Source organism: Chrysoperla carnea, chromosome 5, assembly GCF_905475395.1.
Source record: "Chrysoperla carnea chromosome 5, inChrCarn1.1, whole genome shotgun sequence".
In the NCBI taxonomy this organism is placed as follows: Eukaryota; Metazoa; Arthropoda; class Insecta; order Neuroptera; family Chrysopidae; genus Chrysoperla; species Chrysoperla carnea.
Window position 1 is genome coordinate 40,714,386 of NC_058341.1, and position 19,202 is coordinate 40,733,587.

The 19,202-nt window shown below is 29.7% G+C and overlaps 2 protein-coding genes across 2 annotated transcripts in view; one reads left to right on the forward strand and one right to left on the reverse strand.

The window, feature by feature from the left end:
* The window catches only part of LOC123300693 (rap1 GTPase-activating protein 1), a 536,990-nt gene that overhangs the window by 422,125 nt on the left and 95,663 nt on the right, over nucleotides 1-19,202 (reverse strand). The gene's annotated exons all lie outside the window — the stretch shown is intronic.
* LOC123301172 (putative polypeptide N-acetylgalactosaminyltransferase 9) lies at nucleotides 8,612-13,290 on the forward strand. Its single transcript, XM_044883905.1, has 4 exons — nucleotides 8,612-8,633; nucleotides 10,220-10,702; nucleotides 11,334-11,819; nucleotides 12,677-13,290. Exons 1-4 carry the CDS (start codon nucleotides 8,612-8,614, stop codon nucleotides 13,288-13,290), a joined length of 1,605 nt encoding a protein of 534 aa, XP_044739840.1.

Here is a 19,202-nt window from a genome sequence, read left to right on the forward strand (position 1 = left end):
CTGGAACTTTTGTACTTTTGTCTATTAGTGTTACACTTTTTACTTCTAAAGTACACTCAAATGTAGGAGTTCCTAATGGCTATGTGTATTATTGATAGTTAAACTGTATAACATTTCAATTACAAATGAAAAACCTTCAGGGCAACTTGAGTACGAAGTATGTCTTGCATATGAGTCATATGTCTAACGTCTGGAGTAGACCAAGATGAATTCAATTGTTTTTACTACAAGAATGAACCTGAACTACAAGATTGGGCTCATCGAACGAAAAACTTCTTTACCAAATTTAAATCCGTTGCATAGTTTCCGACATCTTCTTAATTGAAAATCAATAAATTCATCCAATCACAGATCACTTAAAGTTAAGGTCACTGGTCAAGTTTCTGACATGCTTTTTCTCCCATCCTTCTCCAAAGTGGACAGCTAAGTAGGCGTTTCAATGTGCTATCAGGTGCCCGCCTCTTGACTAACAAGATCTCGGAAAGTACGCACCCAATCTGAATTTGGTAAAGAGTTTCTTCGTTCGTCTTGATGAGCTTAATCTTGTAGTATAGTTTTTCAGGATCAAATAAAGAACACCCTGTATACAATAGAGTCTCGATAAACGCCCAGTAATCGAAAAACTTTTCGTTCGTACTGCTGTCTACTAATCATTATAAAATGATTTTGTTTGTTTGTATATACATCGAATATGATTCATTATTATGATTCTAAAAACAAAACACCATCTTAATAACAAGTGTTTAATGCCTTGTGTACAGTTAAATACATACATTCCAATGGTGTTTTTGCATTGCTTTATTTTATTTATTATGAATTTTTCCATACAATCCCGGTAATTGGAATAAATCCAGTAATCAGAACACGTTTATTTTTTATCTATTTCCTATTATCGAGACTCTACTGTAATTGTACTTACTTATAATGATCTTCTATCAAAGTAAGGGTGTTCTGTCATTAAGCGTGTTGTATAATCCAATCTTCCCCTACCTTGAAATTGTTATTTATTACTTTTCTTTTCATAAAAAATGTATTATTTAAAGAACGATTACGTAGTCAACAAATCTTTAGGTGCATATATAAAAATACCGTTCATTTGGAAAATACCCATGTTATAATTCAATACGCACCTCTCATATACATGTTTTGACTGTTTCATCAAAAAAACGTTTTACACGTATCACTTTTACATAAAATGCATATTTCTAAATAAAAATATATTTAGGTACATTGTGTAACAGAAAATAAGTATTAAAAAATGACACATTCTTATGGTATGCACACAAATTTTCATTTATATTCTCACTACTGGGCGACAGACGTAACTACTTTAAATGGTAAATAATTTTAAGAATATTTAAAAAAATAAGTAAGAAATGTCTTTGAAAATCAAAAATATCGTGAAAACAGAATAAAGATTTCTAAATTTAAATTATTTTTGTTTTATTATATGGCATTTTTCATTTTTAATATAATTTGATGTTTACTTATGATAAAACGATGAATAGTGAGATTTTTAAAATTTAAAATATAATTTTTTTAAACTATAATTCATTTTATTATTATTAAGTTCCGCTTAGTTAAAAATTATAGATTAATTGAGTATTTTAAAAATCATTGTCGTTGATGGATTTCGACCACATGAAAACGAGGATCATAGACACTACAGCACCACGACGTGAGAATATTACCAATATTTCTATAAAATATTATTAAATTAATAAAAAAGTTATCGTTTATCCTGGTGATCAAGGCTAGAATATTAGGATAAAATTATTAAATTATTTTACTATAATCGGACCTTGAAAGGTATGTCAATTTTCAAGTTAGTCGGGCAATTGAAAATAGGACAAAATTGACTTGTAAAATTTTCTTACATTGTTGGTTGATTAAAAGCCAAGATAAGAATGCCAAAAAAACATGTTTCTTTTTTTTTTTTTAACCAGTTAATTATGTATTAAAAACTTCTGAGCACGTTCTTTAAAGTTTTTCAAATAATTCTTAAAATTGTTATTGATGAACAGAATGGTAGGGCCAAGTTTATGAAAGTACCAGCACACATATGCAAATATAGTCAAGGATGAGTAAGATTTGGATACGTGAGAAAACTTTGCAAATGAGAGTAATTGTCAGGCCCCGTCATTTTTACCTTTTAAAACCTATTTTAGTTCAAAATAGGAACCTCTACAGCACAAAGTAGGTTATTCCTCTTTTGCATCTGCCACCATAAACACGAGTTGCGTATTTAACTTATGCTATTTGTGAGAAATTCTTCATTTACGTGGCAGCTACTCAAGTACCTGCACAATCTAGAAACTTGTTAACTGAGAAACCTTAATTTGTCAGTTAACAATTAAAATACTTTACGGTCTCTTGATCTGATAGAAATTTTCAATAAAGTATTTGTATTTCATTTAATTTATACCAAAATTGAATAAGTTGAGAACTTTGTTGTTTTTTGTATTGGTTTACTTGGCACTTTAGAATTTTGTCAATTCTAGTGCTCCTAAATAAACGTTTTTAATTTTGTGTCATATCTGAATCATTTTGTAGTACAGTAATAATAGATGTATGAATATTTTAACGTACACACACGAGACAGAAGTAATACATATTATGTACAATTCATTTCTAAAATTTGAATACATCTGAATAAATTAAAATATGTACAAGCAAAAGTCGGGAATAATTTATGTCTTTCCTTATTTTATACAGTAATTGATTTTATATGGACAAACAAATTTTATTTTTTACAAATTTCATATGACAAAATAATCATATTCTAGCTTTTTAAAGCTAATTTTCAAGAAAAATAAACGAAATTTCGAGGGAACGTAGTAGATTTGTTGTAAAATAATTTTTGTACGTTTCGAAACTTTTATAAAATTTCATATAGGCCCAACACAAAGCGGAAAGGGATCATAAAAGATTTGGAGCATTAATTTCCAAAACTAGAAAGTAGGTACAAGAGATGCAGCTGTTTGAAATTTTAGCAAAATTTTGTGTTTTTCAAATGTTTTTTGCTTATACAATATACATCAAAAATATATCAAGGTATACATAGTTTGGACAAGTTTGTAACACTTAAAAATGTTGATGCTACGAACAAAATTTTTATATGGTTGTTCATAAATTTGTGTTCGTAAATGAGCAACATAGGTCAATTGGGTCTTAATATAAAAAATGTTTCTTATACAAAACTAAGCAACTTTTGTTTGAAAATTTTTTTGTAAGCATCACTGTTTACCCGCGTGGTCGCAAATTCGGTTTTAACATCATAGTATGTATTATATGAGAGTATCAGTTATGTATACATGACACCACAGTCAGGCTATGTACACAAGACTGTGGCTACCTTTCTTTACTTACTTGACGTAAAAAGAAAAACGATTGCGTAATCATCACTATATATACATTATTTTTCAGCAATTAACTCAGTTAATTATTTGTTTTCAGTTGTCCTGTAATACATTTGGTGAGTATATTTTTAACAGCTCTCCAATTAATACCACTTGTTACCTTTATATAAATTTTTATATATGTTCAAATTTTGTTAATATGTTTGTACAATGAAATACCCAATAAAATAAAACATATATATATTTTCATTTATAAAACTTAACATGTCTCTAGGACTGACGTTTGCAAATATATCTACATTCATAAATACATACACATGTATATATAAAAACAATTTACATATAATTGTAATGTACCTACAGGTGCTGAAAAACTCAATTTGTTAAAAATTTTTAATAAGATATAAAAGGAAGTTAATGTTTGAATTGAAATATATAAAACACTATTATTTACTTATAAGACAAAATTAGTAGTATTCAGATTTTTAGATCATTATGCTAGTAAAGCATAATTAGAAAACACTGCCTGCGGCTTTTACATGAGATGTTTTGTGAATAATTTAGATTTTAATCCGTTTTTACCTCATTAAGAATTGAGTCTATATCCACTTCTAGTTGTCTAATGGATAATTGTTAGAGAATATACATAAATAAAGAGAAGTTAGACAATAAATATAAAATCTTTGCAACATGGGAACATCGTGGTAAGTATTGTGAATGTAAGGTGGAGTTCTTCTTTGAAAATTAGCCAAAAGAATATTTTAATCCTGTTACCCGTATTTGAATGTGGTATGACACTGAAGGCTGCATTTCAATGAGTCCATTTGGGAATTCAAATTTAGAAAAAGTCGTAGATTGGTTTTTTATCGTAAACTTTATAGATGATATTGGAGCCACAAAGGTCAATGAGAGCCGCAACAAGATCCAGCTGATATGAGCTAATTTCTGGAGATATTTGGTAAAAGTTTCATCGAAATATTTGAATTTTTTGTTCTCTAAGTTTTGCCCGCAAGCAATTTTATTATTCGAAATATAATTTAGAATAATGTGATAGTTATTTGAATTTCGGACCTATGTATTACAAGAACTATAATTGGAGACTATAATTGGAACAATTCAAAGTATGGCCGATCTAGACGATCTTCCCAGTAGCTTCAGTAAGCATGCTGTATAACGTAAATAATAATTTCACAGTGTGAATATATTGTTAATGATGTTATAATTATTATGAAGGATATACACAATAACGATAACGATAACGTTCACAATAATATTGCGTTGAACATTCGTTCATCGTAATGTGTTGTTGGTTGGTTATATTACACATTCGTTCATGTGATCATGTTCATACTAAAACTAAACGCTTACTTGATTATTCAGAATACGTATAATATGCATACAGTGGAAATCATTTACGGAGATATCACTGTCATATTTGACATATTCATTCGAACAGTATATACCCTTCTTCGGCATATAATCGCCGAAACATGCATTGGAATAAACCAAATTAGTTGATTTTTCTGACGTGGATACGTCTATGTTTTTCTTTGTAATAAGGGCCATTTTGTTTGCAGGATCATGTGCACTAACGCCATCTGTTGTCACGTATGCGAACGAGGTCGGTAAGTATGAAATCGACAATTAGCGGCGGGTGAAAAAGCATAGAACAACCAATTTAGTACTTGTTTTTCAATTGTTTTGCATTATTCTTCTGATTATGTTTTGAGAGAATAATTACATATATGCCATCATATTATAGAAATCCCGAAAAACCTATTTTGGATTGATTTATACCCTACTATGTCCTAAACGAAATGACCAGGAAAAATGATGAGAAATGGCTTATTACTATTTTAACAAGAAGAAATTTTTTTTGGGAAAGTTTTTAAGATATATTTATTTCTCTGTTTCTATTTACTGTATTGGCCCTATACACTCAGGTTTGCAGAATTTGCAATACTTACTACAATGATTCATTCCATGTTTCTGACCATCTATTTACACTAAGTTTTCCTAAATTTGTAGGCCACTGACTGATGGAGAGATAAATCTCAGCATGTAAGAAAAAGTGTAAGGTAAAACCAGCATTGAACTTCATGATCTTGGCTTTGTAATTTATGACATTGGTTTGATGTGTTGTCGGTTGAACGCTAAATGGAAACGCTGATAAGAAGGATATTTGAAAATACCTATACAAGTTCTGTTGAATTAGACTAACCTAGACAGTAGATTTTCCAAGACTATTTTCGTTTGTTTAAGTGGTATATATGTAAGAAGGCAAACATGGATGCTGCACACTGGAGTATTTATATCAAACTTCTAGCCAAAATGCATAAAACACGACTCTTTTGTTTTGCATTGAAAGTTAGTTTTTGGTGTAGGCAGATAACCACTTCATCAACCAAGCTCCCATTCGCATTATTCGACGACTTTTTTTGCCATTCGCACGATTTACCGTGTCATTCAATTTATGCTTACTGTGTTTGTTTGTGCAATTAAGTAAAAAGTTTATATAAGATACTGAAGACGAAGGTTTATGCTATATTTATTAGTATTTAATTTAAATATTTCTATTAATCTAATTAAATATTTATGATTCATATCTGCTATTAAAAATAGGTTAATTTTTTTCCATCATCATACTCAAAGCTTTTTGTTAATTTATCATACTCACTGTGCGCTGTAAGGGAGGAGCAAGAAAGAACATAGAAAGAAAATCCCATTACAACATCATAGATCAAACGATCTCTTCGTTGTCACTAAAAACGATATTCCTTCTACAGTTCCATCTTTCCATCTTTGTTATATTCCAACATTTGTAGAACAATTTACGTTAATGATGTACCTATATATATGTGTATATAGAACACACAGTGTTTTGGTGTTGGTGGTATTGTCGCTTGATCGCTTCAAACTTTATAATATTATTTCTATTAATTTGTGTATATTTCAATAGTTTCAGTTCTGTGTTGTGTTGTTAATTAATTAATTTGCTATTGTTTTGAATCAGAATGACAATTACAAACAACCCAACATATGTATGAAAATATATCATATTATATGTGGTGCATGGAATGGCTACATGTACAGACATAGACATTTTAATTCACAAAAATATGTTTATGATAATCATGTAACCTCTGTGAACAAGTCATGTTTGGTTTTTCTTTAGGGCCAGATGATTAACTATGCTAGCCATAATACATAGTCGGCTAGGTATCTTGAATGGAAAATCTCAACAAAATTTGTGAGATTTTATGGATTTTTTAAAAGAATAATACACAATTATCAAGAAAGTTAGAAAAAATTTAAATCATTTTTTTTTCCGGTTTTAATACAAATTGTAAACGAGGGGTGATACTTCAGAGCCATTTCTTCAGCCGATAACTCAAAAACTTATCGTTTAATGGCGAAATTAGTTTTTGAATTATATAAAAACAGTTTAAAACCAAAAAAAAAATTAAAAATGTATAACTTATTTTGTGTAAAATCTCAAAAACTACTCAACCAACAATAAATAAAACCCATTTATATATTTTTGTGTCAAAATACGAAGCAAGTTTCAGCGAATTCCGAATTAAATTTTTGTTGTTGTAGTTTTTATGATTTTCTAAAAGGGATTTCCAATCTGGATAATCATTTAATCATCATTTTCAGAGTAATTTTGATAAACAAAATGAAAAAATTGAATTCATTGCATTATTGGATTTTTAGTTTTTGAAATGATGAATTTGTACCCAAAATCGTACACTCTTCAATCGCCGTTCACTTGAATTACTTATGTACCAACAACGAAAGAATATAAAACTCTAGCTCTTGCCCTACGAGTCTTTTCATATTTTTCCTTGATGATTTTAGCTCCTTAATCATTTCGAGAAGCTGAAAACAGCTCCTTCATACATCGCACCAACACACATCACAACTAATAAATTAAATGAATTTTTCTTACCACAATACTAACAGCCAATATATAGAGGTAATAACATGTTTCAGTAATATTTTAACACGTTTGCTGATGATAAAACCACATTTTATTACTATAATCAGAAATGTTTAATTTATATGTAGCAATTTTAAACACGAATCCTGCCTATTGTCTATAATTTTATGTATAAATAATACAATTAACTATATTTGTCTATATTGTGGAACATAAACAAATATATTCAAGCAATGTAGCGACACACGTTAAGACATATAGTTACGGGGAATATATGAACAATTTCTAAAATATTCCCCAATTCTCTCTCCAAGTAATTTTTCTCTATTACCGGATTGAAAATTGCTTTATGTTATCAAAGCTACGTCACGAAGAAATTCATTTCAAGACGACTGACTTCGGACTATTTCGTTTTTTATTAAAACTAGGTAGGAATGAAGTACATCTGGCGCCTTTTATGCATTCCCGAAAATAAGACTGTAATTTTAATATGATTTATTTTTATAATTAAAGTGTGTAATTTTAATTTGTCAGACTGAAATTAGGTTGATTTACTAACACACACTCCGCGTTAATTAACGCAATCGCTCTCAGATACAAAACCTACTTCTCGAAAACGTTGCCAACTCTCGTACCGTTTTATTCTTAACTTATGTTAATTTCAAGTAATGTGAGAAACTTTTGAAATTGTATAGTCGGGACAAATTTATAAGCTACATAATCTTTTAGAAAAAAATTCGTAAAAAAATTGTAAAAATTGAATAAAAAAGAGAGAGGCGTCGTAAGATAACCGGTAGGAACAATGTTCTTTTCGCAATAATTTCTGTATTTTAAAAATTTTATTCTTTATCAAATAAAGAAAATATGATTGACTTGGATGGGTTGACCCAAAAAATTATAAAAACAAGTGTCGGTTGGTGTTGGACACTTTTTTTTGGTTTACCACATCCGCCGAGCGCGCGATAAGAAACAGTTTCAATAATAATACAATTATATCAAGACGTATTTATTATATGACCTTATTTAATAAATTACTTGAATACTTTTTTAATAAATTTATTTAATAAATCACTGTTTAACAAATCGATTTTATCAAATTATAAACAAAGTAGATTTTGTGATATAAAACGAAAATATTCATGGGCGCCGGCAAGGTAACGTCCAGGAAAGAGCTTTTAGGATTCATGAAATGCAAGGCAGAAGTCACGAGACTAAACGACCTGTGGTTGCTCCGTGTTCTCAGCAAAATGGTGAAAGAGAACACTAAATTCATAGAAAAAATGTTGATTAAATATGAACAACAGCCTAGATGCCAAACTTAAATTCAAACAGTGAGTTTAATAATCGTAATTGTATTCCGTAACGTTTTTCTGTGTATTCATAGAAGAAGCTCTCCCCTTGTACATCATTGCGGCGCCCATGAAAATAACAAACTAAATATTTTAAATTTCGATCCCATTACTTGCAGTTTGCAATATGTGGCCTGTTTTACACTTTTCTTTCCAACAAACTGAATTCATTTGGAAAAAAATCATGAAAATTTTTATATTGTGATTTTAACGGTTTTAAAATAGTTAAAAATGAATATTTTCGGACTAAAACCATTCTGTAAAATACGACGAAAATTAGTTCTGGTGTTTACAGTTATATTGTTTATTGTTATTTTTTTATTATGCTTTGAAAATTATTTTTATAATTACACAGGTCTGCGTTTTTTTCAGTTTAGATTTTTTTATTGCATGCTATGTACACACTATTTTAACAGAAATTTTATCTAAGAAAGTGTCGTTTTCTTTCAAAATTCCTTTTATTCATTCTATGAATCTAATAATATTGACATTTATAAAATAGTGTCTCTATTTTCTTTACCTATTGCCAACCGAAAGCTGAATCGGTCAAAATTTCGATTCATTCCTTTTATTCGAAAAAAGATCGATTCATTGCTTTTATTTAAAATCCAGAAAATAATTTCTAGAATTATTTAAAAAAATCTAAAAACCAGTAACTATTTCCAGAAAAAATTTGAATTTCACTGACTTTTTAATGTTTTCTACGGTTGTAAAAGCTACAGTCTTTGCTAGTTCACAGTTAAAAAAATCACGTGTGTTAAAGCGAATTTAAAAAAAAAATTGGGCCATCGAGTTTCCTCGAAAATTGGCACCTTTAATCTTATCGAATGAGTTTATATGAAACTTGAATCAATACTTAACTACTCAATACTCAAAATTTCTCAAAAACCCGTCGATAAATGCTGAGCGTAGATTCGAATTCAATAAATAGACTATATTAAATATTACCTCACATAAAAGAATAACAAGTGAAAACAAACAATTGACTGAGTTAATTATTGAAATACCATGCATAGTCAGTGTTGATTTCTTTATCACATTACACATACAAACATGTGACACATACATAACTGATAATCAAGTATAGTACATATTATAAAATTTCCGGGTAAACAGTGATGTTTACGAAAAAATGTTTCAAACAAAAGTAGTTTAATTTTTGATAAGGAACATTTTTTACATTTAAACTTTTGTTCTATCTCTAACGGTTTACAAGATCCAATTGACCTATGATGCTCATTTACGAACTTGACCTCACTTTTTACGTCCTGAGTACGCTGTAAAAATTTCAGGTCGATATCTTTTTTCGTTTTTGAGTTATCGTGTCCACAGACGGACGGACGGACGGACGGACGGACGGACGGACAACCGGTAATGGACTAATTAGGTGATTTTATGAACACCTATGACAAAATTTTTTTCCTAGCATCATTATTTTTAAGCGTCACAAACTTGGGACTAAACTTAATATACTATGTATATTTCATATATACATGGTATAAAAATCACTGCAGACTTAGGTTATTATTATTTTTTTTATTAAATTAATATATTAAATTAATTATAAGGTCCAGAAAATAAAAGTGTGATAATATCAAAGCGACGTTTACATGTTGACTCAAAACCTGGGGACATGGGACGACCAGTAGTAGTACCGGAAATTTTACCAGTGTATATTAAAAAATTAGTGGACGACGGATGGGAAAAACATGCATTTAACCAATACGTTAGTGATTTAATATCGGTTAGAAGAACATTACCGGATCCAAGGGATGCAGAATGTAAAAAACCTGGAATGTATTTAGAACATTTACCCAAAACATCAGTTATAATTTGTTTCCATAATGAAGCATTGAGTGTTCTATTACGAACTGTTCATTCCGTTTTGGATCGATCACCAGATCATCTCATTCATCAAATTATTCTTGTTGATGATTTCTCAGATATTCCCTATACAAAGAATGAATTGATGGATTATGGATCGAGTTATAAAAAAATTAAAATTGTTCGAACACCAAAACGATTGGGATTAATACAAGCACGTTTATTAGGTTTGTGGCGTTAAAAGAGTTATACTTTTATTACAAGCTTTTATTTAAGTTCACCTGTCCCGTTGTCTGTCTGTAATCAAGTTAATTTTGATCCACTTCCACCATATTTTATATATATATATATATATATATATATATATATATATATATATATATATATATATATATACATACTTTTTTTTTAGCCTTAAATTAAAAATTTTAATTAAAAATTCTTCTTAATGAAAAATAACTAGGCATGTGGAGTAGATGAGGCGTCCCGATTCCTTTTTGATATTTTATATTGAGCACCTAAAGCTTTTAAAAATATTCGGGTATAAATGGCTTATGGATAAAAATTTTCTACTTTTTAGTACAATAAAAGCTTGTCCCTTAAAAAGTATTTTATTAAAATTTTTTTTCTACTCAAATAAAACTACTTTTATATATCTATACTTCAGTATAAATCAACTTTTTAAGAATTATACTTTAAATAAAATATCCTCCTAAAGAATTGTACTTTATAAAAAAGCTACTTTAGTATATTTCTACTCTCATAGGAATAGAAATACCTTATAGAACAAAAATAGTAGAGCAGTTTTATTTAAGTAGGATTGCAGAGTCTAAAAACTTGGATTTCTTTGCATACCAGGTTTGCAACATGCCACCGGTGAAGTATTAACGTTTTTGAATTCGCATTGTGAATGTGCTTCTGGTTGGTTAGAACCATTATTAGATCGGATTGCACGCAATTCCACGACGGTTGTTTATCCAGCCATCGATATTATTGACGATGTAACATTTGAATACCAAGTTAGAAATAATACAGCTATACAAATTGGTGGTTTTGATTGGTACTTAAGATTTAAATGGCAATCAATACCTGAACGAGAAAGAAGCCGACGTAATCATAGCTCTGAACCATTATGGAGTCCAACAATGCCCGGTGGAGTATTTAGTATTGATCGAAATTTTTTTGAAAAACTTGGGACCTACGATAGTGATTTCTATATATGGGGTAGTGAGAACTTAGAATTATCGTTTAAAACCTGGATGTGTGGAGGTACTTTAGAAACCATTCCATGTTCACATGTTGGGCACATTTATCGAAAACGTTCGCCATACAAATGGCAAGAAGGTGTGTAATAAATATTACTGTAAAAGATGTTAAAATCGACTAATAAAGAAAAATGAAAGAAACCGCTCGTATTTAAAAAAAAAAATAACAAAAACAATAAATTTTTAATTCAATGAAACGATCACTGTTAAAGTGTACTTAAAAAATATGTAAATAGGCCACTTGCCACCGTTTCATAGAATTAACAATTTATTGTTTATTAACAAATATAAACATTTTCACCACTATAGCTGATGCCTAATGATATTTGATAGTTAAGAAGCACATTCCATGAGGTTTTGGGAAAAGGCGAGCTGTTTCTTTCATTTTCCTTTATTTGTAACATCTTTAATTGTACTAAAATTCTACAGTTATAAAGATGTACTAGGTAGTCAATTCTCTGTATAACTAATTTATCATTTGAGATCTGTTTAAACGCGGCTAGCTCAAATTAGCTTCAGCGATTTCTTACTTCCTCTATTCGATCTCGTAATTTAAGATAGCCGATCTCAACTATATCAGATTTTCAGGAGAAGGAAAGGGATTTTTCAGGGACAGAGATATGTGTAAGAGGCGCATATCAATCATATTTTGGACTATTTTGTTTTGCATTTAGAACCAGATTTCCACGTTTTGCTGTGGATAATATTAGCCGCTATATGTACGATCTAATATGCCACCTTTCATACTATTTCCTTATATTTTCTTCGTTTCTTGTCAAGATTAATCATATATTTGTTAAGAAAAGATTATTGTTAAGTTACCAACATAATACCTATATGAACTGTGGATAATTTTCTTGATTTACCATCAGTTTTCGTGATATCTATTAGCTATAACAATGGGCACTATAAGATTATATAAATTTTGTGTTACAGATGCAAATGTAACCAAACGGAATACCGAACGACTTGCAGAAGTTTGGTTGAACGAATATGCAAAATATTATTACGAAAAAATTCAATACACATTGGGTGATTATGGAAATATAACAGAAATGAAAGCACTGCGGGAACGACTTCAATGTAAATCATTCAAATGGTATTTAGATAACATATACCCAGAGAGGTTTATTCCTGGCAATGCAGTGGCAAGTGGCGAGATAAGAAATGGATTCTTATTTTCTAAGGAAACTGAATACTGTTTGGATTCCTTTGGACACGGACAAATTCAATTATATCCATGCCATAAAGCAGGTGGCCATCAGTATTGGTTGATAAGTCAAGCTGGTGAAATTAGAGATGACGAATCGTGTTTGGATTATGCTAGTAACCATGTTGTGTTATATCCATGTCATGGATTAAAAGGAAATCAACAATGGACTTACAATGAAATAACGCAATTACTTTATCATGAATCTACTAAAAAGTGTTTAAGTATAAATGAAAGAAATGCAAAATTGGCTATGGAACTTTGTGTAAGAAATCTTGCAAGAATGCAATGGATTATAGAAAATTTTAATGCCAGTGCCAGCAGAATGAAAGAGAAGTAATTTAAGATAAAATTAATTTAAGAAGATCACACTGATCGGTAACTGCCCGATTGAATAAACCATAAATTAAAGTTTAAGTATTTTAAAGAACAAATAGCAAACATACGGATTGAAATCCATTATTTTGTGTTAAGATAAAAATTGCTAAGCAATTTGTCCTTAAAGTAAAATAATATTTTAGCGGATAATGGCATCGAACAAAACATTTCGTAAAATCATGTCTAATCAAGGTGTTTTGGAACAGACAGAGTATGTTAAAAAAAAAATTTTTGTTTTGTTTGTTCAGCGTGTGTCGATGGACAAAACGATTTGTTTATTGACATTTTTTCCTTTCACACATTGGTGGAAATGTATTTAGGACTTAAAACACCAAACAATCTTTAAAATGTATAATAAATCTGTTACAAAATTTAAATAAAGCTGTTATAATTTTGTTGAAGTGTAGAAACAAGAAAAACTTTTTGAATTTATAGAAGAAAAAGTTCAATTTTTATAAAACACAAGTAGGATATACCTAGCCAAGTCATCAGAGTCCTTGAAACTTGTTTTATATTTTATATAAAACAGCAAGACCAGCTTTCATAAAAATTGATGAAAATTCTCTGAGCACAAAGCTCCCTGAACGCTAAAGTATACGACGCATCGTTTTTAGAAAGACAATCTAAATTTATAATAATCTTATTAAAACGCTTTCTCGTCTGTATATCTGTAGGGTACAAATATTGTATTTGTAAATTAAGCTATTCACGACGGGATTAATACAAAACTGAAAATAAGGTTACGTGTAAATTTTTCTGCTCAATCATTTTAATTACAATTCCAGAGAATGGACTCGTCATTATATTTCATTAAAACTTTCTTCTAATATCGCTAAAAATCAGTTCATGTTAGGTTTTAAGATCTTTAGACTAGAAATACGACTTTTCAAAGATATTTTCTCTTATTTTAGGGACGAGCTATGACTAGAAAAATGATCAAATCCCGACAAAAGTCAGCAATATATTTTTCATTCACATCGATACATGGGACAATTGATTTATCTGATTGGTATAATTAAGGAAAATTTATTTTGTAATTTACATTTTCAAAACAATTAAATAATATATTTCAATGAAAATTCTATTTCTGTTTTTCTTCAACACTATGTGTTATGTCGATAAAAACGTGCGAGCCATGGTACATGATTGTGACCCACGGTAGAACTTCATAATGTACCATGGCTCACACTCTTATGTATTTAGAATCATCCCCACTGATTATAGCTACTGACACTTTCTTCAACATACAATCGGTACAATTCACTCTAGGGACGGTATCATATTATGCGATTGAAAATCCAATAAATTTGTCTTACAGGTTTGTTTTCAACTGGTGTTTTTGTAACTCAGAGTGAATGACACTTTTTCCTATCCAATTATATTTTTAAGATCGTAGCGCCACGCTATTAAAAATATGAAATTTTTATTAGGTCACGCAGCTGAAATTTTCATTGAATTTTTATTCAATACTAGAGTGATACCCACCCGCTTCGCTGGGTTTAAGAGGAAAGATAGATAAAGTTTGCTCTCGCTTATCCACTTTCTATAACACTCGAAATAATGTTAAGGATTGTTTTACACAGGTAAAATATATGTATGATTTTCTATTTTTGTAAATGTATAATAGTCGTAATTATTCATTGAGTATATCAGAAAAAATGGCCGTGAAATATTTTATATTGACTATTTTTACAGAAATCTGTAATTTATGGTAATCAAATTAAATTAATTTTTAAAGTTTTTTCATTATTAATATATCTTTATAAATTATATCTCATGTGCTATTCTGAATTTTGAGCTATATTGCTGTACAGCTTCATTAAAAACCATTCGCTAGTTTTAGCGTGAAAGCGTAACAAACAAACAAACAAACATGCTTACTTTCGCATTTATAATGCGTTGATATATTTATTTATTTTCACAGGTTTTTCTGAATGCACAATTTCCTCCTATAGTGCCTTCAATTCGAAATTATTTCTACGTTTGGTGGCTCTACTTGAAAATTAATAAATTTAAATTTTCTTCGCTCGGGTAAGGTAACACAAACATTGCCCTCTACCTTTTTATTGTTAGGTTGAATTTCTACTAAACAAAACTTTAGTCGTACACTTTTCTGTATGCACCAAGCATCATGTATTACAAAAGCGAACATCACATGGGTGATGAATGCATTCGTTGTGAAGGTATAACGTAAAATAATAATATATAGAACATGGTACACTTTTTATATTATATCTGGTCTAGACACGAAGACGCCGGATATGACCCGGAAATAATAAATCGATCTATTTTCTATAATATCTTTACTTTCTTTATATCTACCTAACCGTGATATACATATATAATTTTTTTTGCATACTTAACCTTTTTTCCATATTATTTTTCTATATTTTCTTATGTTTGTGAAAATTTATGTAAAAAGTTTTTTTTATAAAAACTTTGTGTAATTTAACGTATAAATTTGCTTTAATACTATGCATTCTCGTATTATGTTCAGATATCATAGCATAAATTTCTTTTTTTAATCCTTCTTTTCTATATATATCAATTAATTGAGAACGTCTATAAAGTTAGCAATTCAGTATAAATATCATATTTTTTTACAAAATGATGTGAAAGAGGAGGGAAATTAAAAAAGTTTACTTATTTTTATTTATTAAATTTTAGTCCATGAGCCCAAAAAGCAGCTAGATTTTCATGATTCTATTTGCTTGTCTTTTAGACGACTGATACGGGTAAGTTTAGTGATAAAGAAAATTGAGGTTTAAATCGTGACTCGAATTTATGGAAACTTCGATTTTCATATTTTTATAAATATACTTTTATAGAAATTTACAATTCCTTTGTTACCAAATTCAACTTTACTCATCTTAAAAAATGCATATAAAAAATTATTTAACATACCCGACTATGTTAAATAAAATCTTAAAAGAAAGAACCAAGTTCAGCAGTTTACGTAGCGACTTTAACAGTTGGAGCCCATAATATTGGGAGATTTCAGTTTGTCTAGATTTTAATTGGTCCCGACTGTTAAAGTTCCTATGTAAACTACTTGGACTTGTTTCTTTTTTTTCAGATTTTATTTAACGCAGTCGGGTATTTTATTTTTTTAATTATTTATTTTATTTTAGACGTTTTAGTTTTCCAGCACAAGAAAAAACCCTCTCTTTTTACTATATTAAAACTTTCTAAACAAATTCTTATTAATTAAGCAGTTTTTTTTTTTTTTTTTGGTAGATACGAGGTAATAAAGAAATTTACAAACAAATATACATACATACATACAAGATACGCGCGAAAAACATAGCCACTCCTTGGCAGTCGGGTAAAAAGAATCATGGCATTTTTGCTTCAAGGCAAGCTCACGGTCTATATACTTGAAGCATAAAGTAATGCTCCATTGTTGACTTTTCCCAAACGAAACATCTCTTGGTGGATGAAATTCCTTTCTGAGCATATTAACTTTTCTTGAGAAATACAGAGTAATGTTTTAGAAATAATCCACATCCCTTTATTATTGAATATATGCGAAATCAATTGTAGTGTACTAACGACTTTAAATTTTGTAATTATACTCTCTTATTATAATTCAAACCTTGCATCCAAAGTTCCTGACTTTCTGTTTAGTCACTTTATTGCCAGGTCGTATTTCTTCTTTGTGCTCTTTTTTATTATTAAAATAATAAAGTTTTTCCCGAATGAAATTATGGTTAACTCTATGATTCTATTATTGTATTATGTATGTTTTATAATCCACATTATGGATACGGGATAAATACGATAAAAGTAATTTAATCCTTGACCTAATTTTAAAATGGAATTTATTTTTAAAAATAAAAATCAGATCAAATATACATACACAAATTTGATATATTCAACAAAAATTGATTGTTTTAAATTGGTGGACCGTAAACTACCCTTCTGTATAGAGGCTATCCATTAAGAAATGTCTCTTTTATTTTATAAAAAAACGCATTTCTTGCCTAAAATCTAGCTATATTTAGTACGTTTAATAGACAGTTTGTATGTGTACATGCCTTAATGGCTACGGGCTTACTTAATTCTTTGCGAGTAAATAATTATATTCAAACCAACTTTGTTTCCTTTTCCTGCATTCGACTGTTACCGTAGTCGCAGAAACGAAACACTAAAAATGTCAAAGTTCAAAAAATTTGAACAGTAAGTCAGATTTGAATGCGGTTTTCGGCATTTGATTCGTTCGAGTGCCCCAGAAAATTTTGTAGCCAAAATTGATTTATAAGAAATTAAAAATATGTAATTTGCATAAATAATATGCATTTTAAATTAACCGTAAATATACTGAATTCACAATTCGGTTAATAGTGATGAAAATGATTTCAAATTTCTTACTGGGGGGGGGGGTCTGAATCACTGAACACGATTATCGCGGCAGAATCGAACATCAGATATCTGGTACTCGAAGTACCCAGGGTACCTGAGATATCCTAGGCACCAGGTACTTCGGAGATTCATTTTGTAGTGATATTCGTGTTCAACGACCCCAGAAGCCCCCTAATAAGCAGTTTGGAGCGATTATATAACAAATTCCCCCAAAATTCCAGGGACAAAGCAGAAATATTTGGGCTCAAAATTGCATAAATTGAAAAAGTGACAATGTTTCACGTATAGACTAATAAATGAATAGAAGAACCCTGATCTGCTTATTATCGGTACATTCATGCGTCTGTTATAGCTTAATTACCAGGTTGTTTTTCTTTACATTCATCAAAAATTGATTTAGATTCAATGGTTTAAATTAGAGGACTGTAAACCCCCCTTCTGTATAGACGTTTTCCATTAAGAGCCTTCATTTAATTTTATAAAAAAGCGCATTTCTTGCTAAAATCCTATTTTTAGTACGTTTAATAGAGACGGATTGCATGTGTGCATATAACTTTTTGACTACGGAACTACTTACGAAGTGCTTTCTTTGCAAGAAAACAACTTTTTATAACCAGTTGGTGGTGAAAACAAAAAATAGTATTGATTCGAATGCCAAATGCGGTTTATATTATCCGCATTGGCAGTTGCTATTTTGCTATTGATATCAAATGACATTTTATCTCGCGCTGTATAAACGCTATAAACCAACCTTAAGGTGGGCAGGATTAAATATTATGGTCTAGGTGAAAGCAAATCATAAATTTTTGGGATCAAAATTTCATAAATTGATCCGTATTTTTTCAAAAAACACATACTTATAGTCAAAAAATAAATAGCAAATCCATTGGGGCTATCAGATTGTTTTTATTTTCTCGAATTATTTAATAATATATATTCATTTTGTTTTTGTTATTTCTAACATTTACAACCCAATAATATTTATTCACGTATTTAATATTTTGATGGGTATTTGATTTTTATTATATTTACCTTTTCGAATTGAAAATAGACATACATGCATGATGTGGTGGTTTCATACGTCACGTCTTCAACGACAATCAAACTACAGCGACAGAAATGAATTGATGTGAAAAGAGCAGCTATAGTTCTGCTCTTCATCGTCAATCCTTCTTATTGCTTGCTGCTTACCAAGTTAAATGTTAGATACAGCTGCACAATGGATTCATTTTGATAATATTTCTAGAAATATGATCGTAAGCATATTTTCAATTTGGTTAATGTGGCTTATATCAGCACTTCATGTGTAGAATATAGACTGGATGAGTAATTTTTGAGAAAATCGTGCACGGAAAATTTTTTATTTTGGACCTACTCTGCTGATATTTCTGGAGATACTCAGGATAAATAAATTTTTAAGTAAATATTTTGTGTCATTAATAACTATCTAAATAATCCAAATACAAGAAAATCTCGTTTGTTTTGTGATTCTGTGATTGAAGCTAGTTCCTC

Bases quoted from the DNA above. Each gene is read 5' to 3' on its own strand.
- LOC123301172 (XM_044883905.1), top strand. From the start codon at position 8,612: ATGCCAAACTTAAATTCAAACA. The intron at 10,703-11,333 runs GTTTGTGGCGTT...TTTGCATACCAG, and splicing joins AATACAAGCACGTTTATTAG to GTTTGCAACATGCCACCGGT. The intron at 11,820-12,676 runs GTGTGTAATAAA...TTTGTGTTACAG, and splicing joins GCCATACAAATGGCAAGAAG to ATGCAAATGTAACCAAACGG.